This window comes from Carettochelys insculpta, chromosome 6, assembly GCF_033958435.1.
Source record: "Carettochelys insculpta isolate YL-2023 chromosome 6, ASM3395843v1, whole genome shotgun sequence".
NCBI classification, from domain to species: Eukaryota; Metazoa; Chordata; order Testudines; family Carettochelyidae; genus Carettochelys; species Carettochelys insculpta.
Window position 1 is genome coordinate 83,841,352 of NC_134142.1, and position 23,876 is coordinate 83,865,227.

The 23,876-nt window shown below is 46.3% G+C and overlaps 1 protein-coding gene across 5 annotated transcripts in view; it reads left to right on the plus strand.

Moving 5' to 3' along the window:
• The window catches only part of PRR5L (proline rich 5 like), a 93,288-nt gene that overhangs the window by 53,257 nt on the left and 16,155 nt on the right, over window positions 1–23,876 (plus strand). For 3 of the 5 annotated variants that reach the window (XM_074998946.1, XM_074998945.1, XM_074998950.1), the window contains 4 exons: window positions 7,125–7,182; window positions 13,834–13,925; window positions 18,640–18,780; window positions 21,341–21,467. In XM_074998946.1, the coding sequence (XP_074855047.1) occupies window positions 7,125–7,182; window positions 13,834–13,925; window positions 18,640–18,780; window positions 21,341–21,467 (418 nt within the window). Of the gene's footprint in view, window positions 1–7,124; window positions 7,183–13,833; window positions 13,926–18,639; window positions 18,781–21,340; window positions 21,468–22,206; window positions 22,586–23,876 lie in introns of those variants that run through there. The other 2 variants (XM_074998949.1, XM_074998947.1) reach the window with 2 other exon arrangements.

Consider the following 23,876-nt stretch of genomic DNA (forward strand, 5'->3'; position numbering starts at 1 on the left):
GATGAAGAAACTCAGTGATATTGGATCTCCTTGTCTTGTTCCTCTACTTGTTCTAAACCAATTTCCCAACCTCTCATTTCCCCGCCCAAGCAGCAGTCAGATCTCTTCTAAGCAAAGGCAGGAATGTGTACTTGTTTTAATTTGCATTTAAGCAGTAAGCAGAGTCATCAGGCAGAAGAGAAAATAAGGAAGTTCAAACAGGTGAATAAACCAGCTGCGAACATCCCTTTCACATGGAGTCTTTGTCTCCTGGGTCTCAAGTGGAAATGTTTTATTTCAAGAGCGGGGCTGAACTGTAAAAAGCAGTGACACATGCTCCAAGGCACACTGCTCCCTCTCCTTCTCCTGCCCAAATCATTCTCTGCACCTGAGAAGGTAAGAGGAAATAGCTGTTGGACATTGGTCCCCCAGAGGGTTCAGTCACTACGCTTGCTGGAAGTAAGTCGTGCTAAAGTTACTTAAGTAGATGCCAGTAAGCATTTTACCTTTATTTTTCTTGTGCCCATTTCTGCCTCGTTACTTGTACTCACTTAATATCTCTCTCTTAACTGAAGGCTGGAGAGAGCCAGCACACAGCTATCAGGCTGCAGTAACACGCAGACTCTCAGAGTGTGGCTTACATGCTGGAAGGTTGCTTGTGGCCCAAGGGGAAGCTGCTCCCACAAAGCATTGTAAGACACCCAGAGTTGTGGGGCAGGGGTGACGCAGCCCCCAGACAGTCTGTGTTGTGCCTTCGTATGTCACAGGAATCTTTTCTGCTTCAGAATGTTGTGTCTTATTCTGTTTACTGCGCCAAAATAAACTCCCGTATCCATCCACCTAGCTAAATCTGGGGGAGTTTCAGGGCTGAACTCTGGTGCTAAGGCCTAATTGTGTGTTTAAAGTACCTCCTGCAAGTGGAAAGATGTACAGCTACAGTCTGGGTCTGGCAAATATCTTTCTGAAAAATTCTGGACACACAATTTTAAGTGACACTTCTGTCCCTCAGCTGTCAATTTCCTTGCAAAATTTGATGCAAGAGCTACATATTCAAAGCCAAGACCTATGCACTTTGGTCAGATATGGAGCTTGTATTGAACTAAATAAATTATGAAATATGATGTAAAAAATTCAGCGAAACGGGCCCCTTTTTTGGGTTTGATATGGAAACAAGACTTTGAGCATTTGTTTGTCCTTGGTGAGTATATTTTTTAGAAATATAGGACGTGTCCCTGGGTGAAATATGAAGGCCAAAGAATCCTGAAGTTGTTTCCAATTGTGTGTGCTATTTCTTTTGTAACAAAGAAGAGAGGCATGTAGAGGAATGTTAATTGCTTTCCTTGATTATTTGGAGAATTCCTCCACCCCCTTTGAACTTTGAGAACGTGGCCACAGGCATATCCGTCTTTCAGACAAGATGTGAAACAGCTTGTGATCACCAAAGAGTCTCCTGGTGCTTTTTCTGAGACTTGTGCTGTTAACTGTAACATACTGGCCAATTTCCCGGTGAGGTAGTTGCGTTTTGCCTACTTAAAATTCTCTTTCCAGCTATATTTGGAAATGTTTGCTTCATTCTGCTTTTGGGGAGAATAAACTTCTGTGCTTTGTCACTAGGGCAAAGAAGCTGTCAACCCCCAAGCTACTGCATTTTATTGAGGGGCATGTGACACCCTTTGGGAATTTTCTAGTCCAAAAATGTCCATACAAAGCAGAAAGGACTCAATGTTTGAGACTTTATCCAAAGGAAATACATACAGACATGTACATGCACGTGCATGCTGTCTCTCGCTCTCTCTCTCTCTCTTTCCCGCCCGTTCCTTTGGACAATGTATTCTACTCATCCTCCTTGGGTTGAAAGACCTGAGTTGAGTTTTCTGGGATTCTTGGCCCTTTAAGATGCTCCTTCCTGCCATAGGTAAGTAAGAAGGATACTGTGATTTTTTTTTTAAATAAATGTAGGGTATCTCATCCTGTCAGATTTCCTAAATCCATTTGTCTCTATGTGCTACCAATACACATCTTTTGAAATTTACTTGGACCATGTTTTCTAATTGTTTGGGTGCTAACCCAGAGCCTTGGTCCTTCCCAGTCCATCTCCTCTTCCCACGGTGGAATAGCAATATAATGTTTATGGTACCCATCACTAGACTTAAAGCAACTTGTGAAGCCCTAACTGTAAGGTTAAGATTTCAGCGAGGGATCTAGGAGAAAGGTGACTCGGAAGGAGAATAATCTCTTTCCCATGCACGGAATTTTCCTGTAATAGCAAAGGAAAGATGGTGGGCAGTGTAACTCTCTTTTGTCCTTCAGGCTTGCTAGGTGTGAAGCTTTGTCTGCTCCTGCTTGTAACTGAAGCAGATTATTTTCCCCTAGGGTGTATCTCTCTGGCTATGTCTGCACTAGAGGATTTTATCAATTCCCAAGGAATTCTGTTGACAGTAAAGTCGACAGAATGCAGCATGTTTGTCGACAGCTGTATCCTGCTGTCCATGAGGCATAACACCTCTGTTGACAGAGATCTGTCCACAGAAAGTCGATCTGGACATTCTGGGGAGCCTTCTGTTAACAGAGAGGGCTTTTGGGACACTGGGCAGCTTGTCTGCTGTATTTCTGGTTGGCTGTTTCACTGACAGAGCAGCTGGGCAGTCCAGCTGTCTCTGTTGACAGAGCAGATTTCTCTTGCGATTCACTTGGGAGTTTGGCTGCAATGTGTTGATAGAAGTTTTGTCAGAAGATGGACAAAAAACATCTATTGACAAATCTGTGGAATCTAGACATAGCCCAGGGATTCCCAACCTATGGGTCCCCATTAGATTTTCTAAGTGTTGCTGGCTGGGCAGCTCTGAGCAATATGTGGCTCTTAAGGAGTCATTTGCAGCTCCCACCTCTGCCACCACTCACTCCTCCAGCTCCCAGTCCCTGCCCTAAACTCAATTGAATTGGTTTAATGGCAGGTAGGAGGGATCCAGCCATAACACCAATTAAATTAAGCCCCGTTTCAGCACAGCAGGGCAGGGAACTGTCCGTGCTGCAGGTGGAGGAAGGTAGTAAGAGGGCTGTGGCGAGCCATGCAGAGGAGGCAGTGTCAGTGGCCTGGTGAAGGAGCAGCAGGGGGCAGAAGTGGAGTTCATGTGAGGTGGGTGGGGGAGTGGTTTGGGGCTGCAAGGGTTTAAGCCTGGTGTCAGGGGGTCAATTGGGGGATGCAAGGGGTTTACGCCTGGGGGTGGGGGCAAATTAAGGTTTATAAAAAAAAAAATTCCCGGGGAGAATCTCCTCCATCCCGACCCTTGATTTTGAATTGCCTTGGGTAACAAAGTCTTACTGAATTGTCAAAATGGGTCACCGTCTTGAAAAGGAGGGGAACTGCTGACAGCCTGTGTGTTGCCTCTAGCAATCAGTGATAAATCAGTCATGGGATACACAATCTGTGTTTGTTAGCATGTGTTCATTCTTCAGCAAACTACACTGTTGGGGTTTTAAAAACGCAAATCTGTTTGGCTGAGTGCTTTGAGCTGTGGAGGATGAAGCTTAAACTGCATCTGTAGCCAATCTTGACTTTTTTTGGCATCAAAGCAGCTCCTGGGCTAATCAACAGAAAAACCTGTTTGGTAAATGAATCCAAAATCTGTTGAGATGAAGTGGGCCGACTTCGGTGTCACTTCACCTTGAATTGCCCCTTAGAATATGTGCTGACTGCCTATATTTAATTATCTGTGTGAGCTTGTGTTAAGCAGTGACACTCTCATCACCTTCCCCAGACCTACAGAAGAGCTCTGTGCAGAAGAGGTGGAAGTTCCTTAAAAGTGCACTGTCGTTCTGCCCCTTATGCTGGTCCTTCCCCCGGGACAGCTCCCTTGTGCTGCTCTTCCACCCCAAAACCCTGTCCCTGCTCACTCCTTTCTGCCCCTCTCCCCCATTGCTCACCCTTATGGCTGGTAATAAGTCCATAGCCCTGTGGCCCCCCTCCCCCTTTTTCTGGTCCTCTTGACTCTGTGTGGTTTGAAAGTTTGTCTCTCACCAGAGAAGTTACAGAGAGGTAGCCATGTTAGTCTGTATCTTTACAAAACAAGCAGGCACGTTAAAGACTAACAAAATAATTTATTAGGTGATGAGTTTTCGTGGGGCAGACCCACTTCTTCAGCTCTGGAAATAGTACTGAAAATGAACTGGCATGATGAATATATAACAGAGAGAGAGAGAAAACAAGTGCAATGAAAACTGACAGAACAGCTGAGGGGGAGGTGCGAAGAGTCAGCAGGAAATTACTTACTGCAAGTTTCTATTGAGTTAAGTGACTTGCCTGGAAACAGTTGTAGTGGAAATGCTTGACTAACCCTAGTTAGCAACCTTTGGCGCTGCAGCATGGATGGGATGATATCTGCTGCTGGCATTCAAAGCACTGTTCGTTAAAAAAAAGCATATTGTAAATACATTTCCAAATTATGCAGAAGCCTTTGAGCTTTGCAGGGCTGTAGGGTGATGCAGAAGCACAGCGCCATCTTTGATACATGCTCAAACCATAAATCATTTCTGGGGACAAAAGTACTGTTATCTAGTTCCCTGACACCTTTAGGTTAGCATAGGATCCGCACTGATCTGGGTAGCTCTGCTTGTTTGTTCCAGGGATCATAGAATCATAGAATACTGGAACTGGAAGGGACATGGAGAGATCATCAGGTGCAGCCCCCTGCCCTCAGAGCAGGACCAAGCATCATCTATATCATCCCTGTTAGCTATTTATCTAACCTGTTCTTAAATATTGCCAATGATGGAGATTCTACGACCACTGTAGGTATTTCATTCCAGTGCTTCACCACCTTGACAGTTAGGAGTTTTTTCCTAGGCTACATGCACACGGCACCATAAACTCGAAATAAGAATTGTGTATCTCACTTCAAGTTTATTGCAAAATAGGCTAGTTAGGCATTAGTGCCAAATGTTGAAATAATGCACTATTTCAAAGTATTTTTATTCTTCCTTCAACAAAGACTACAGGGATGCCGAAGTAGTGCTCCTGTTATTTCCAAAAATGTTTCAAAATAAAGGGCCTGTTTCAAAGACACAGAGTAGCTATTTCAGGTTACCCAGCTCTGCTGTGTCAGAGAGGTAGTCGTGTCAGTCTGTAGCTTTGAGAAGAACACAAGTCTTGTAGCACCTTATAGACTAACAGATATTTTGGAGCATAAGCTTTAGTGGGCAAAGACTCGCTTCATCAGATGCATGCATCTGATGAAGCAGGTCTTTGCCCACTAAAGCTTATGCTCCAAAATATCTGTCAGTTCTGCTGTGTAGATACAACCTCAATGTTCAACCTAAACCTCCCTTGCTGCAATTAAACCCATTGCTTCTTGTCTTGCATGCTGGGGCAGGTATGTAGAGAATAGAGCCCTGAGGTCCTATGCATTTGAATCCCTTAATCTTCTTGCAAAAGAGGCCCAAATGCTCCTTCTTATGCTTAGTTAAAGCTTGCGAATGCCAACAGGAAAAGAGCAACATGGTGGCAAGTGTATAGATTGCAGATGTTTCGAAGCACTGAAATAATTAAAACTGCTTTGAACAGGGTAAGCTAACATGATGTTTAAAATGTCAAGACTAGCCAGCACTCCATTCCCATTGCAGCTCCCATATGTGCTGCCCCATCAAAATGTCTTAACCATTTCTGTCTCCATAATGTGTCTATTCCTTGAGGCAAATTCTATCCTGAGTTGCTTCAATGCACCATCATTGACTTGAGGGCTGGTTTTGGGGAACCATTATAGTGGGTGTGTTGTACTGTATGTGCTGTTCTCTTTCTTAAAGGCTCTTTGCCAGATTAAAGTAAAGATGCCAAGGGAAGAAGGTCACATTTTAATCTTAGGTATTTCTCGGGCACCTGTCAAAGTAGCTTGCAATACTAAGCCGTAATTGCATAAGATTCCATGGCAGAAGGAGCCTCTCTGATTTGCCTTTGCTGAGAACTTTGGCATCTTGTTGACCTTGGCAACGTTACGTGGGGGCAGATTTACTCACCCACATGGATAAATTCTTAAGTCTAATGTGCACAGTTAGACTTTAAACCAGCAGTCACAGCACTATTCAGGTTACTCCTAGTCCCAAAGGACCTGTGACACACAGGTGCCCCAGACTGGTTCCCAGCTATGCGTTGGTCAGTGTTTAGTTGAGGCATTGTAATCTTGGCATGAGCTAGCACCTGATGAGCCATGTATTGTAGACTATTGTACAGAGAGTGTGCATTGGGCAGTAAGATTGGCACTGCTTCCTCTGTGGCTAAAGGGGAATAGGAGGTAAAGGTTGAAACTCCTGTACTGTTACCTGTTCTGAGTAGCCTAGGATTGGGGGTATAATGGCAGTGAAAAGAAACAACCTTGTGGTAGATACCACTTTGCACTCTGTGAGAGACATGTCCCCTGAATCTTGGTTTTGCTCTGATGTGACAACATGTGCCATGAGCAGGAGACACGTTCCTGAATTTCTGCAATGCCTTGGTAGGGCTCAGCCTTTATGAGATGGGAGTATGTACATTATCTGTCTCTAACTGTTCCATCCAAGAACCTCAACTCATTTCACAGTAACTGATTTTCTTCCCACAACAATGCTTGCAGGTCAGTAAATATTACTAACCTTTTTATAGATGGGGGAACTGAGCCACAGGCAGTCCAAAGATGGATTTACAAAGGTATTCAGACACCTAAAGATACAACTAGGTTCAAAATGAGATTTACAGAAGTGTCTGAGCAGATTAGGCACCCTGGTAAATTCTACCAAATTGCATATTTAGGTGCCTAAATGGCTTTTTCTGTGGACACAAGGGAGGCTGTGGCAGTCCCAGGAAGTCTCCTGACTCTGTCTTGTGGCCTAAAACACAAATGCATCCTTCAGGTCTCCTGAAGTCCAGATATTTTATGAAATACTCTGGGTATCTGCCATATCCGTTGTGCTGCACAGAATAGCTGTGGGCTAGACAGAGGTTATTACCATGAATGAGATTCTTAACACGCCCTAAGTCCAGTGTTAGTGCTGGGAGTGCTCTGACTGGACTTCAGATGTCCATATGTCAAGCAAATGGCAGCCATGAAACTCTGCTTCAAAGTTTATTTTAAGTCTTGGGAAAAGCAAATTCATGTCTCTCTCTTCTCTCTTGACAGAACCAGCTCCTTGCGAAGGGCTTGCTGTTTATCGAGGAGAAGGTTAAGCTGTGTGAAGGCAAGTGTAGGGAGATCATTCTGTAATGAGGTCCTGGAGTGTCCTTGTGAGTCAGCCTTTGATGTCTGGATAGCTGAGATGGGTCTGTCGTAACTGCATCATCTCCAAATGATTCACACAATGGGGAAATTCTAAGGCCCTTTCCATGCAGTTGAGAACAGATGCAGTGACTAAGCCCTCTTCAGGCTGGTACACAGCACATCCATGGTGCCCTGTGTAGTAATGAGAGGCCCTGACACACAGGCTTGGCGTAAAGCTAAAGGCTTAGAACAACAGTTGATGCTTTGTTAACATACTGTACTGGGAGCTACATTGTATTGCAGCCTCTATGATACTTGCGGGATGTTGGATCTTCTTGAGTGAGAAGTGTGACTAAGACTTTTCCATTAGCCCCTGTCTTCATCAGGAAGACTCCCACATGGTTCTGCTGTTTTCCAACTCAGTTTTCCAAGGTGCCTTCCTTGATGTGGCTCCTGCTTCCCTGCTTCTTGACAGTGTTAAGCCCTTACAATCCTTTACTTCATATCTTAAGATGGTTTGAAAATGTGCAGAAAGACATAAACTCATTATTCTTGTGACCATAACCTGGGTACCTCTAATACCAAAGCTTTATTCTATTGAAAGCCCTCAATCAATGTAGTAGAATGAGTGTGTTTCATCAGGATTGGGATGAAACTCCATCATGATTCATACTCTTCATATATGAAAAGCTGGTTAGTTGCCTTTCATACTGTTGGACCCACAGTATTATGCTCTGGCTGCACATGAGGATCTGGTCGAGGGACAGCAGTTGAAAGTTGGTCAATGATTGATTATGATTAGTTTTTGGTGATAAGTCATTTCATAAGGTTTGCCTAATTGCCATGTGCACCTGTGTGTCTTAGAAACTAGATTGCCATTTGTTGGCCTAGTTGAGTGGCTTCTGATCATCAGCCAGCTAGCATCCTCATTGACCTGCTTTTTCTGGGTCATTAAATGCCAATTATGGCACGGCTCAGATTCCTTAGTACTGCTCTCTGTTAAGCTGATATCTCAACCCCCAGGTTGCCAGTGAGCAACTAGTTAATCACAGCACGCAGAAGCTGCTGGGTTTGCTAGCCACCTCCTTAAAGGGACCATCTTTCATTTAACTTGTTTGGTACAGCCCCAAAAAGGAGCATCTGGGAGGAGCGGAGTCTGCCCACTATATCTAAAGGCTTGTACACACTACCGCTTATGCCAGAATAATTGATGTCGCTCAGGAATGTGACTTGAGCTAGGTCAGCACTAGGGGAGAAAGTGGACCAAAGCTTCCAGCTATGAGACTAGCGTAGCTGGAGTCAATGTACCTTTGGCTGACTATCTGTGCTGTCCCCACAGGGGGAGGTCAACAGAAAAAACTTCTCCGTTGACCTCCCCTTATTCCTCACAACTGCGAGGAGTATCAGTGTCAATGGGGCCACCCTCAGGATTCGATTTAACGCATTCCTACTAGACATGCTAAATCAAATCCCAGAAGATGGATCTGCACAGAGTCAACTCTTTGTTAAGTGTGAACATACCCTAAGTAAACAATGTAAGCTACACCATCCTAGCTGCTGGTATGGACAACAGTTTGTTGGCAGGAGAGCTTCTCCTGATGACACTGCTACTGCCTCTCACAGAGGTGGTTTTATTATGCTACTGAGAGACTAGTCTCCAGGGTGTCTTCTCCAGATGAGCTGCAGCTGCATTGCTGTGGGACTTCTAGTATAGACATCTCTAAAGGGATACTACACCCAGTACCTGCATAGGAATCTTTGGTCTTGCTGTTACCAGCCTGTTTGCTTCCTAAAAGAACAAACATTAATGAGTTAACAAACCTCTAAAAAACCCACACTCATACAACCTCTTTCATAACTGTCCCAATTTGTGATTCATATTTAAAAATACAGCTCCCGTTGGCAGTAGCTTTATGAGTCATCCATCATTATGTTAGAATGAAACAAAAGTGCCAGCGTGTGGCTGCTGATTGCTTGGGAAAGATGTTCTATCTAGACAGACAGGGGCCTTCCTGCTGCCCTTTCATTTGTCTGAAATGTCCTTGTAGACAAGGTGCTTCCAGGAGCTAAGAGCACTATGATGCAGTTAGGAGACAGATGATTCATGCAATTTCCAAGCATGGATTTTTTTTGATTCCCCTTTCTTTTATAAATTTATCACTTTGTTCCAGAGAGTCTGGCTTGTGGTCACTGCAACAAGAGCTGCTTGTGCCTACTCCCCAGTTGGCCTTGACTTTCTGAAAGGAGCTCCTTTCCCAGCTCTGAGACACAGTAATGCCTGTGCTGCAGAGAGCGGCAGCGTTGTTAGTGCATGTTTTTCGTAATCAAAAATTCTGATCTTTTAACATGACACTTCACATTTCTGTACGATTTATGACCTCTTGGATAATTACGCCACTTCCCCATCTTAGATTATCTCTCCTTTTTGCTTCCATCCCCACACACTGCAACAGCTCAGCCAGGAAACTAGTAGGAGGAGGATCCTGAAATCTATCCACATACTCATAGGCTACGTCTACACCAGAGTGATCTGTCAACAGACGTTGCTGTCAGACGAGCTCTTCTGACAAAACTTCTGTCGACAGTTTGCAGCCACACACGAAAGTGGATCGCCCTGTCATTCTGCTCTGTCATCTGAGGGCAGCCAGATTACCCAGCCACACTCTCAACAGAACAGCCAACTGGACACACAGCACACAGGGCTGCCCAGTGACCTGGAAGCCTTGTCTGTCAACAGAGGACACCACCCCCAGCCCCACACCACCACCGGAGCATCCACACAGATTTATTGTCAGCAGATTCTGTCAAGAAAGGTGTTCTGCCTCATGGGGGAGAAGCAGAAGGCTGTCAGCAAAAGTGCTGAGTTTTTCACTCCTTTTTCACTTGCAGCTATTAAGCAACACATCTTGTGGTAGTCAGCTCCTGAGGGACTTGATGATCTCCTGAGGTCTCTTCCTGCCCTATTCTATTATTTTCTAAGTTTACTTTTGTAGTATTAAATTTCATCCCATTCCTATTATTCCAGTGTTTAATCTAAATCTATTTATATGATTGTTTGCCCCTCCTGTGTACAGCCAATAACTCTCTATTCTATCTCATCCACAAATTTTACCTGATTTCTACTTTTTGTGCCAACATCATTTAATGTAAATGTAAAATAAGATTGGTGTCAAGATTGATCACTGAGTAACTGTGCTAGTAACCTCCCTCCAGCCTGATAGTTCACGTTTCATCATGACCTAGTAGTTTCCTGTTAAACCAGTTTCTTCCCACTTTCTGCTTCTCATATTAATCCCCCCTTTTCAGTTTAACTAATAATTTACCATGTGTAACTGTATCAAATGCCTCACTGAGATCTTTACTGCATTTCCCATATCTAGAAATGTGGTTATCTTCTCAAGGAAGGTAAGCTTAGTGTGGCACAATCTACTCTTTGTAAAAAAAAAAAAAAAGTAGTATTTTTATCTCAGTTAGTATTTCTGTCTCTGTTCTTAACTATTCTATCTTTCAAAATTTGTTCTAAGACCTTGCATACAATTGACATCAAAATAAGGGGCCTGTAGTTTGCCAGATCTTTCCTTTCTTAAATAAAGATACTATGTTTGCAATTCTTTGGTCATAGGGTGCTACCCCCATGGTTACAGATTCCTTTGAAAAGCTTGCTATTGAGTTTGCAATTTCATGGGTCAAAGGGGTAGCTGAGTTAGTCTGTATCTTCAAAAACAACAAGAGTCCTGTAGCACCTTATAGACTAACAGATATTTTGGAGAATAAGCTTTCATGGGCAGAGTACCAGCTCCTTTAATATTCTTGGATAGAGATTGTCTGGGTCCCTCAATTTGGTTCTATTAGAGAATAGCTTCCACCTTAGATATGGTAATTTCTGCTTTCATATGCTTGTCTGCATTGGTCACCCTGAGACTGCCTCCGTGCTCCTCATTACCCTTACTGAAAGCGGAGGTAAAGTAGTTGGTTAGATTGATTAGGTTAATTTGATTATCTTTAATCTCAACCCATCCTCAATGCTTAGTGGTGTTCCACTTCTCTCTTTCATTAGACAAAACAAAAAAGCAATCAAGTAGCACTTTAAAGACGAACACAATAATTTATTAGGTGAGCTTTTGTGGGACAGACCCACTTCTTCAGACCATAGCCTTACCATAACAGACTCAATGTTTAAGGCACATAGAGCCAGAAACAGTAATCAAGGTGGACACATCAGAAAAAAAAATGATCAAGGTGAGCAAATCAGAGAGTAGGGGGCGGGGGGGGGTGTCAAGAATTAGATTAAGCCAAGTATGCAAACGAGCCCCTGTAGTGACCCAGAAAATTCCCATCCTGGTTCAAACCACATGTTAATGTGTCGAATTTGAATATGAGAGAGAGTTCGGCAGTCTCTCTTTCAAGAGTGCTGTGAAAATTCCTCTTCAGTAACACGCAAACTCTTAAGTCATTAACAGAATGGCCCACTCTATACAGGTTTGTGGATCAGGAGTGATTTGTCCACCTTGATTACTGTTTTTGGTTCTCTGCGCCTTAAATACGGAGTCTGTTCTGGTCTGGCTATGGTCTGAAGAAGTGGGTCTGTCCCATGAAAGCTCATCTAATAAATTATTTTGTTGGTCTTTAAAGTGCTATTTGACTGCTTTTTTGTTTTGAAAGTATATAGACGAGCACGGCTCCCGCTCTGTTACTTTCGTTAGACAGTGTGACTATGGCATGATTCTTTCAGTGGATGGTGGATGATTTTTGGGGTACTCTTGCAGTTGACATTAAAAATGCAGACATAGGAGCTGCTCCTGTAAGCTTTTGAAGTCAATAGGGCCTTTACTCTTTGGAAGGAAAGTGTGCAGAATCAGGCCCTACTGTTTCAGATTCTCTTTCTGATGGCTTATATCACAGGTGAGGTGTGCTGCAGTCAGGCTGGGGAACAATCAGTTGGAAACATGAAAACTCAAAAGTCTTTGGAGTTTTCATGCATTTGGAAAACATTTCAGTATCAGTAAACAACATTCTTGTGAGACTCTGCTTGTATTTAAGGCCCTTTGACAGGAACTGATACAGCTGGTACACACAAGTTTAATGCAGAAATTGCAATGCTCCCTAGGGGATGGGAATCTGGGTGTCCAAATCCATTAGACAGCCTAACTTTTTAGAAAGATCAGAAGCTTTGTGAGCTGAGTATATTCATGAGAGTTATGCAAAATATTCCATCCAGATTATGAAATAGACCCATTGAAGGGTTGGTTCTTCATCACTTGGATCAAAACTTCTAGTGTGTCTCGTGAGTTCTGGGTTGCATGATTTTCAGTCTACATTTATTTTAAATATCCAAACTTGTGACTTTGGGAGCTTTTGTGGCTGGCAGGATACACTGGTAACATTGAACCCGGTGACTTGCCTAGTCTAAAACATCTCTTTTGTGAAAGAGGCACTCTCCTCATTTTGGCTTGTGACACAGGTAGGTGGGTGGGTTCAGGGATTTCTGTATCTCTGTTTATGGGGAGGGAGAATTGCAGAGGTAATGCAGCTGGCAGGGCAGTCCTTACTGATATGGAAAATGTGCAGCCACAAGGGAGATCATGAAATTTGGTGCACCAAATTGCTCCAAATTTCATGGTGCCCTGTGCAGCTGGGTGTTGCGTATGGGCTTTGGAGGCCACCAGCCACATCCCTCCTACTGACCCTCCAACTGAGAACTCAGTGCCAGCTCAGAGCAGCCAGCTACATCCCCTGGCTGCCCCTGTTCGCTGTGCCCAGCTCCTGCTCCCCAGTCAGCAGTGAGTGCCATGAGCACAGGCCAGAGGACTCAGGAGGTCCAGAGGGTGGTGCACAGCCAGTGGCAGGAAAGAAGTGTCTGTTTCCCCTTCAAAGCTGCTTCTCACTGGGCAGCTGCATGGCCACTTTCTCTTCTTCCTGAGTCCTTCTGCCCACGCTCCTGCCAACTCACTGCCTCTGTGCCTTCTGCCTGCTCCCCTGAGGCTGCAGGTGAGCCTTCACCCAGCCCTGCTCCAGGGTTGCCACCTCTCTCAGATCGGACATTGATTGCAGCTATTTGCAGCTGGTTCCTGCCTCCTGCAGCCCATCCCACTGCAGAGCAGTCACTCCACCCATGGGGAGTGTGTGGGGTGCAGGTGTGAGGCTGCCTAACGCATTGGTAAGGATGACTCTGGTAAAGGGTTAAAGAGGTATTTGTACAGCATTGGCTCCCTGCCTCTGGGCCCTGCTTCATTCACAGGCACAGCTGCCCAGGAGGACCTTGCAAGAATGTCAGCTTAATGTTTATTAGTTACTTTTTAATTGCACCATATTTGGCCAGTGGAGATAGAACCTATTGTCTAAGGAGCAGCAACCTTCCTTTTACTTTTATTGGGCTGTTTTACATCTCACCTAGAGCAGTGTTCTTAGAGCTGGGAGGGATTCTGCAGTCTCTGATCAGAGATTTGTCTTCCCTCCCCCTACCTTACAACTACAAAGCAAAACTCAGCTGAAGCTGCCAAGACTTGTCTGCTTTGGGGTTGGAGATCCTAAATGAGATGGGTTTGTGATCTCACTTCGAAAGGTAAAGAGCATTGGGACAGCTGAACAATCTCTAAAGGCTTTTTCTCTTTCCCGATTCCTGTACTTTTAGGTGAGGATCGCATTGATATCCTGTCTGAAATCTGGGATCACTTCTTCACAGAGACCCTTCCCACGCTCCAGGCAATATTCTACCCCGTTCAGGTAAACCTGGTTAAAATATAGTCTGGGAGATGGGGTGGGAGTGCAACTGCAGATCTTGCTTTATAGTTCCTTGTGCTTCCCTTCTCTCCCTATAGCAATTAAAGCTCCATCTGCACTGGCTGAACAGGTTTTAAAATCTTTACGCTGTAGTTTGGGCCGAAGGTGCTCCTAGTGAAGTTTGTCCTAGTGAGGCACGTAAATGGAACTAGTGTGATAAACTAGCTCACCTAGGGCAGAGTGCAAAGTTTTGCACCTTGTCCTGTCCTGTTGCGAGGCACCCCTCTGTGACGGAACTTTAATAGTGCTTAAGCACTGATACAACTGGATTGCTCTTGGGCCTTGTCTAGACTGAGACTTTGTCCCACGTGTTGCCATTCATTCTTGAGTTATTGCAGTAGCTGTAGCTCCATCTGTGCAAGTAGTGGCTTTGCTCCGCCGGCATTAGAGGATAGCACTAGCACAGTTATTTCAGTGTCTGTCACTGGAGCTGATTCTTAGTCTAGGCGGGGGAGAGGGACAGGGATTTTTTAAAGGCGAGTGGGAAAGATTTCTAACTCCCACTGAAATGGAATTCGAAGTTAGGCACCTAACTGTCAGTTGTGCCTTCAAAAGTGTCTCCCTGGATGTTTTTGTGACGAGTGGCCGTGTATGTTTTGTACCCGCATGGAAAAGTAACATCACTCTGGTTTCCAAGGCTATGTCTTCACTATGTGGAAGATCAGCCTGGTCAGTGTCAATCTTCTGGGTTTCGATTTCATGTACCGAGTGGGGACGCACAAAATCAATCAGTCTGGGGTCGTCAGTCAACCCCTGTACTGCTCCATATTGGGAGGAGTAAGGGAGGTCAATGGGAGAGTTTCTCCTGTCGACCTCCCTCTGTGAGGATGGCCAGGTGAGTTGATTGTAGGTAAGTCGATTCTATCTATGCAGTTGCCATAGCTAGAATTGCGTATCTTCAATTGACTTTAATGCCTAATGTAGACTTGGCCTATGTCCTGTTTACAAGGCTAAGCAGCTGTAGCATGCCTGAAGGACATTTCGTTTTAAATATATATTATCTTCTTCAATTTGCTTAGGTTGTAAAACATTTTGGGAACAGGGACTATGTTTTTGTTCTGTCTGTACAACGCCTACCACCGTGGGGGTCCTGGTGCATGACTTAGGGCTCCCAGGCACTTGTATAATACAAATAATAATAGTTTTGGTGACGGTTTCCAGCATCAGCAGTCCTAACTGCTCAGGAACTGTTGAAAAATGCATGTTCACAGCTTCTCTTCCACCATGATGGGTTGGACAAGGCACCAAGAGACCTCTTATGTGTAGAATGGAATTCTTAAACCTGTTTGGCCTTCCTGTTTAGCCTATCTCTGCTCCTGGGGAACCAGACTCTAGATATCTTTGGTTTTTGACTCTTATCGCTTGAAAGTCAGCAGGTGCAATTTGAAGGTTGCCCTTTCCCACTGATTAAAGTTGGCATTCCCTAAAAGCAGCCAAGAGGACTTATCTAAAGATGAGTGCTAACCATTCCAATGTATTTCTTTTTACTCTCTCCTGCTGTGCTTGCTGCAGATGCTAGAAGGTATGTGTTTGGGAGGTGGAGTACTCATGAAATAGTGCAACCGAGAAGTCTTTTTATTCCTTTTGTGCTCTGTGTGTGTGTGTGTGTGCGCGCGCACACACGCGCGCATATAATCCACAGACATGGAGTCATAGGTTACTCATGGTATCCCTCAGGAGAGGTGCACCCAAGTCCAAAATTTTGCACCCACCAAAATTTTAATTGCTAAATGGGCTGCCACCACGTGCCACCTTTGGGTAGTCTTCCTGCACTCCATCACCCCTGAAGGGTCAGATGCTAAAGCTTGTTTTTTTAATGTACTGAGGAGAATTTTTCTTTTATTGAGAGTTGCTTCTGCTCCCCTTGTATTTTCATACTCTGCTGCTGCAGAAAAAGTGATCCCATGTTGCTAAGTGGCGATACCCTTTTCCCTGATGGCTCCAGCACTTTACCAGGAAAATATCTTTGCTGCTGTACAGTGTCTCAATAATGAGAAGCTGAACAAAACTTACTTCAGAACTTTGTGACTTTTTAAAGGAGGTGATAGGAAGGTCTGAGCATTGGTAATCAAGATCCTTTGTATTTTATTTATTTATACAGTTTCCATGGTATACATCCAGGTGATATTTAAGAACCTCAGAAACATGTCCTTGCCACTCCCCTTTTGACTGAGGGCAGTAGTATGCTCATTTTACTGTTGAAGACGCTATGTCTATACTACACAGTTTCTAGAGAGAAGACTGTCCTGCTGACATTTCTATCACAACAAGCGGGGTTAGCGCTGGTAGGAGAGTGCTCCTGCACTCCTGCAGACCAAATGCTGTTTACACCAGGACTCGTCATCAGCAAAACTTTTATCTTGCAGAATGTGTGTGTGGGCAGCCGGGGCTGCTGGTGGGGGAGGGTGTTAACACTTCTGAAAGACACAAGTTTTGAGTTTCAATTCACAGTGTAGATATACCCTAAGTGACTTGCCACAATCACACGGGTAGTTTGTGTTAGATCTAGTGACCTAATGCGGATCACTGGACTCTGAGCCCAGTGTCTCAATTACAAGAATAGCCTCCTCATGCTGCAGGAAGGAACTGTATTTATCCACACATCTGGCACGGCAGATTCCCCTCACCAAAGTTGTTTCTGTTGTGGAGGAGCCACCTCTTTGGGTGAAGGGGTCCTGTCAGTCTTCCTATCCAGTCAGCCTGTCACTGCTTTTCTGAAAATGCCACTAAGGGTGGCTTTTGTGATGGGGACATGTGTCCACTTGGAATGAAACTGAGCCCTTCAACCATAAGTTACTGAACCTCCATCATATGGAAGTGACGGTTATTAACCACCTCAGAGATTTTTGAACCTGTGATTTAGGTATGAATGGCCTAAAACAGACAGTCCCCTAAATCGCCAACTCAATGCAAACATATTTATACCAGCCACACTGCTCTCCCTGAAGTACTGTGGCACTTTACAGACAAGCGGATTTTTGGAGCATAAGCTTTTGTTGGCAAAGACAAAGTCAAATTCAAAGAGGAAACTCAAATTCAAAGTCTTTGCCCATGAAAGCTTATGCTCCAAAATATCTGTTAGTCTATAAGGTGCCACTGGACTTCTTATTGTTTTTGAAGACGCAGACTAATTCAGCTTTCCCTCTGATGCTCTCACTGAGTTACTGAGGTCAGAAAGACGGCTCTGCTAGGCTTAGAAAGAAGAATTAAGAGTAGACTTTTCTGTTTTCTATGAAATTCCTCTTTGAACCAAGATAGAAAGTAATTGGATTAAATTGGATGATAGGAATAAATGGAAAAAAAACGTTATTTTATTGCTGAGGCACATTTCCATCACAGCTTTGGCAGCTCCTTTTTACACTTGGCATTTCCAGACAAGCACTGTGATGTTTTAAGAAAGCAAAATGCTTATGTAATGGCAAAGACAGTCTTACCCATAGATCTTTAGTTATTTATATATTGATGTAGCCGCAGCAGGGCTGACAGCCACCGTGGGCCCCAGGCAAAGTGTGAGAGTGGGTTGGCTCTGCATCCCTGGAAGGGGTGGAGCCCTGGGCAGACAGTTCTCAGCACTGCCTGGACTGTGATGCTGAACTCCACTGCCCTAACCCCCCTGCAGCTGCACGGAGCACCTGGCATAGCACTCCAGCAGCAAATCAAAGGGGAACGGGGCTCCAGCGTGAGCCCCAGCGCAATTGCCCCATTTCCTCCAGAGATTTGTGTTTGACTGTGTTAAGGAAGCTGTAAAACAATCCCAAAGCAGAGTGTAGGGCAGAGGTAAATTCCCTCAGAGGAGAACGGGGGAGACTCCACAATGAAAAGCATTGGGGAGGGATGGGAAGAAAGTTTGAGCAGTGAAGCATTAGCTGCAGTTGGTTTAATGTGGGGTGCCTGCAAGCACAGCACTGGACTACCATGGCACTGGAATGTTGGAATGAGTTCAACTGTGTTTTTAAATATGCTGTGAAATACTTCAACATCTTCCTCTGTTGAACCTTTACAGACGCTTTACCATTAATGCCAAAAAATGGAAACAGAATGTTGCTTTAACCTGGTCGCTCTGGAAAACCAAAGCAGTTGCTTTCCCTGCCCTCAGTGGAAAGACTTGGTCAGGGCCTGGTTCTGGTCTGAAGTGAACAGTAAAGATAATGATTGATTAAACGGTATTTTTGTTTGACATTTCCAGTGCTCAGTGGTGGTGTTCAGTGTGGGGTCTGACACAGACTAGAAGCCGGCAAGTTTAGGAGCATGCTCTACGATTTCATCCCCTCCCAGAATAGCCAGTGTGCCTCAAGTGTGACAGACAACATAAATGGCTGCACCAGTCCTGGCCTTCAGACTGTTAAGCACAATTCATATAGAGGTTTGGGTTTTGTGAGTAATTGTCATTTGCTACTGAGATCGTGACTCAATGTTTTTCAACATTGTGACCAGTTTGAGAGGTCTGTCACTCATCGATTAGGTGCTCTCTAGTCAGGCCAATTAACAGTACAAGGAATCATGAGGCCGAGCAATTAATGGGTGCTCTTCCATAACAGCACAATAATTTTTACTTGTGTGTGTGTGTGTGTGTGTGTGTGTGAGAGAGAGAGAGAGAGAGCAAGAGCGAGATAGCGTTTTATGCACACACACACATTTTTGATCTGTGGTTTTTCAGGGTCAGGAATTGACTATCCGCCAGATTGCCCTGCTCGGATTCAGAGACTTGGTCTTGTTAAAGGTGAAATTAGAAGAGATTCTTCCTCTTGTCCAAACAAAGCTCCCAGCTTCCATTGTTCAAATGCTACTGATTCTACAGGTAGGGATTTCCCTTCCTTCTTTTTTCTTTTCCTCCTCCTATCTAGCTCTCTCCCAAACATATGTATCTCACAGCTACCAATTCGTATGTCCCTGGGAAGGGGAAAAACAGTCAGGATGATGAGTCTGCACATGGAGTTGTGTGTGTTGTTTTGGGGAAGCTGGACATGAAAATGAACTAAACTGAATATTAAGCATTGTGCCTTGTGTTTCCTGAGCAAATGGAGAAGAGGGGGTAAGCTGCCCCTATGGGAAGGAAATGAATGAAATTCTGGGTCTTGAGGTTTTTCTTTTTGTCCCTGAGAAGTCCCAATGCTTGTGCTTCACTTACCCACTAATCTTAGGCTATGGCTACACTAGCCGAGGGTCGATCTTCCAGGTTTTAATTTCATGCGTCTAGTAGGGATGCTCTAAATTCACCTCTCAGGGGCTGCAGTTGCCCCCTGTAGTCCCTGTGAGATGTGAGGAGTAAGGGAGGTCGATGGGAGAAACTCTCCTGTCAACCTTGTTCAGTAAGGATGGCCAAGTAAGCCTAGAGCAGATACCTCAATTCTAGCTGTGCAGTTGCCGTAGCTAGAATTGTGTATCTGCAGTCAACTTACTTTGCATAGTGTAGACACAGCCTTGAAGTGCATCCAAATGCCTTCAACTTCAGATTACAGTTCTCATGCTTGTAACCTGCCCTGGCCTGGCCACCAGCTCCCAGCATACCAATTCTTCTAGTTCAACCATTTTCATTGACCGAGAGGTACAAAGGCATCTGATGAGCACAGGCTTTCTCACCTAGGGAGGGAATTGACCTGGAGTGAGGGCAAGAGCTCTGATGGGAGGAGCATGCTTGGCCCCAGGCAACGTGGAAGAGATCTCTCAAGCCACACAAATGTTCTGAGGGAACCAACCTATCCATCCAAGAACAAGAACAGAACAAGAACAGAATCTTCCAAGTATGATCTGCTCATCCAAGTGCACTGGCTGAGTCATCACCTCCTACAGCCTGATGTGGAAACCATGGAAAATATCCAGATTGCAGACCTTTACTGAGACTCCTCCAGGTTTTATTTCCTTACAGTTTCCATGGATTTTTTTTTCCGTAGAGACAGAAAAGCCAAGAGGAATTACAGTTTCCGAAACCCAATCATTGTGGAAAATGGCTAAGCTTGTGTTTACCTAAACACTCTTAAGTTTTCCAACCATAATTACTGTAACACAAGTGGTACTAACAGGAGCCATCAGAATGGAGGCAGAATTTCCATTTAAAGAGTTTAGGAAAAGATGATTGGGAGTGTGGAGAGGCAATTGCTGGAGTGAGGAATTCATACAGTCACTGAAAGTAGAAATGCCTAGTGAGGCTTTGCAAGAAAACTGTAGCAATTTATAATTCGTTTCTATCATCAAACACTTCTGTTAGAGCTTTATCCACACTCTGCACTGGTAAATGAAGGAGAAGAGGGATGGTGGGTCACAGTTCTGTATCAGGAAGGGGCAGTCACTTGCCCAAATCAATGGAGGGCTTACATTTATAGGGGAATTTATTGGCAGAACTTTTCAGTATAATTATACCACTAGAGTTTGCGTACACCTTTATTCGGAAAAAACTAAGGTTTTTGTGATGCTTTGCAACATAAGCTAAGCCAGAAAGAGGAATTCTTCTTGCAGAGTACATGGGTCCACACACAAAGTGTGTCCTTTCCTGGTTTAGATTGTGTTACTGAGTTCATATAAGCACTCTTGTTCCAGAATAATCACTATATCTGTGCTCCCTTAGGCTGTGTCTACAGTAAAGAGTTTTGTCAACAAAACCCAGAGAGGTTCCACATTACGCAAAGTGTTCTGTCAACAGTGAATTGACAGAATGCGGCACTTCTGTTGGCAGCGTTCTGCCATTCCCCCATGAGGCAGAACGCCTCTCTCAACAGAGAACTGTCAACAGAAAGCCGGTCTGGATGCTCTGGGGGGTCCGTCTGTCGAGAGGCCAGGCTTCCGGGACACTGGGCAGCCCTGCCTGCTGTGCTTACGGTTGGCTGTTCGGTTGAGAGCAGTTGGGTCGCTCTCTGTCAACAGAGTGGATCACTTCTCCAATCCACTTTGTTGTCTGGCTGCAATCTGTTGACAAGTTTTGTCGGAAGATCTCTTCCAACAGTAACTTCTGTCAGTAGATCGCTCTAGTGTAGACCTAGTCTTAGACCGGGGGCTTGGGGCTGACAGAATTGCTGGTTCTCTTGGCAAGATGGGGGACAGCTCTGCACTTCCAGAAGGGGTAGGGCCTCAGGTGGAAGGGCCAGGGGTAGGGGCTAGCCCTCCCCCCGCCATCAGTTCTTCAGTGTCACTCAGAGGAGACTGCCTGGAGCTCCAGGGCCAATTTAAAGGCCCCAAGGCAGTGACTGGGAGCTCTGGGCCCTTTTGAATCACAGGGCCCCAGGGCAGTTGTCCCCTTTGCCTTTCTTGTCATTGGGCCTGTCCTCAGAACTGGAAATACAACCCAGGCATTCTGGTGCCCAGAACGCGTGTGACTGAAGTTGTGGTTGTGTACTGACATATTTGCTTTGATTCTTGACTTGCAGGGTGTCCATGAACCCACAGGCCCCAGCAAGGGCTACGTCCTCCTGGAGGAACTGGTCAAACAGGTGGTCTCACCATACCTGGGCTTGTGTGAGGATCACAGCTTCACTGGTGGCACCTGCACACTGGGTAAGACATGTCCTAATAAAGCTGTTAGAAATCCTCTTGTTCAGGCACCTCCAGTGGTTAATGGAAGGAAGCATGCAGCTGTGCCAAACAAAGAGATGGGAGCTGATGGACCCTCCCCTCCATGAGAGACAGAGAGAGAGAGAGAGAATCAAAAGTTTAAAAATATCCCCGAGTGGATTCTAATCAGTACAGCCCTGGATGTAAATTATGCACATGTGAAAGGCTTTAGTCTTTCCCAGGCCACAATGAGCTGTAATGAAACTCCACAAACACTCCCCACTCTCAGGCTGCTCCTGTGGGTGGAATGATTAAAAGCTGCATTCTGTTTATATCCAGCACCTTGGCTTTTAGATTACTTGCCCAGCGAGAGATCTGATCTCTCCTCCTTCAGCATGCACCTCCTTCCTCATCCCCTCATTCCCTCTGCGACAACCACTGCCTGTTACTTGTTGTCCAACATCCTTCCTGCCCACCTTCCCCCAGTATAGGCTTTCAGCTTCTTGCAGTCACCTCTTTTGGGCAGAGACCCATGTCTTTTGCAATGTTAAGGCTGCACATCTCCACCTTTCGTACTGCACTGTGATATCTGCTACAAGTCATACTACCTCCAAAGACGAGCATCTGTGTTTTGCTTCTCTCTGGCTACGTCTACACGTGAAGCCTACATCGAAATAGTTTATTTCGATGTAGCGACATCGAAATAGGCTATTTCGATGAATAACGTCTACACGTCCTCCAGGGCTGGCAACGTCGATGTTCAACTTCGATGTTGCGCAGCACAACATCGAAATAGGCGCAGCGAGGGAACGTCTACACACCAAAGTAGCACACATCGAAATAGGGATGCCAGGCACAGCTGCAGGCAGGGTCACAGGGCGGACTAGCGCTTCCGGGGCAACAGCTAGCCGCTCCCTTAAAGGGCCCCTCCCGGACACACTCAGCCTGCACAGCATGTGGTCTGAGGAGCCATAGGCACACAGACACCGGGCGACGCAGGCATGGACCCCCAGCAGCAGCAGCAGCAGCAGCCAGAGCTCCACCCAGCCCTCCCAGCAGGAGCAGGGCTTGCCCTGCTCCATGCCATGCGGGAGGCAGCTGAGCACCTCCTTGCTACACCGGAGAAGGAGCTGCCCCCAGGGCAGCAGGGCTCAACCCCCAACCCTGCAGCACCCCGCCCCCCCCCCCGCCTCACACACTGGCGGCTGTGGAGCTACCCCACCAGCACCGACTGGTGGGAGCTGCTGGTGCTTGGGGAGTGGGACGACGACCACTGGCTCAGGAACTTCAGGATAAGCCGGCAGACATTTATGGAGCTGTGCCAGTGGCTCACCCCCGCACTCAGGCACCAGGACACCGCCATGCGGCGTGCCCTCCCTGTGGAGAAACGGGTCGGCATCGCTGTCTGGAAGCTGGCCACTCCCGACAGCTACCGATCCGTGGGACAGCAGTTTGGTGTCAGCAAGGCCACCATCGGGGCTGTCCTCGTGGAGGTAAGAGAACCCACGGGGGGAGGGCAGGGCAGGGGAGGGGGGCCCGGGCAGAGGAGGGCAGGGGAGGGGAGGGGAGGCCAGGGTAGGGTGGGGGAGGGCAGGGCAGGGCAGAGGAGGGGAGGGGAGGGCAGGGCAGGGCCACGCACAACCTGCTCACCCCTCATTGGTGCTGTCCCATGTGCTTTCCCTGCAGGTTGTGCGTGCCATCAATGCCATGCTCCTGCACAGGCTCGTGAGACTGGGGGACCCAGATGCCACCATTGCAGCCTTTGCCACCCTGGGCTTCCCCAATTGCTTCGGGGCTCTGGATGGGACTCACATCCCCATCCGCGCCCCGCATCACAGTGGAGGACGCTACATGAATCGCAAGGGCTACCATTCTGTGGTCCTCCAGGCCTTGGTGGACAGCCGGGGCCGTTTCTAGGACATTTATGTGGGCTGGCAGCACCCACGACGCCCGGGTTTTCCGGAACTCGGGCCTGTGCCGCCGGCTGGAGGCGGGGACCTACATCCCCCAGCGGGAGATCCCTCTGGGGGACACCACCATGCCCCTCTGCGTCATCGCAGATGCGGCATACCCCCTCCGGTCCTGGCTCATGCAGCCGTACATGGGCCATCTCTCCGCTAGCCAGGAGTGCTTCAACCAGCGCCTGAACCATGCGCGCCAGGTGGTGGAGCGCTCATTTGGCCGCCTGAAGGGACGCTGGAGATGTCTCCTGACCCGCCTGGATGCGGGCCCCAACAACATCCCCCTGATTGTGGGTGCCTGCTGCGCCCTGCACAATTTGGTGGAGAGCAAGGGGGAGGCCTTTTTCCAGGGCTGGGCTGTGGAGGCCGGCAGGGCTGACGTGCAGCCACTTCCTGCCCCCAGTCGGCAGGTGGACCCCGAAGGGACCCGGGTCCGGGAGGCCCTGCGGGC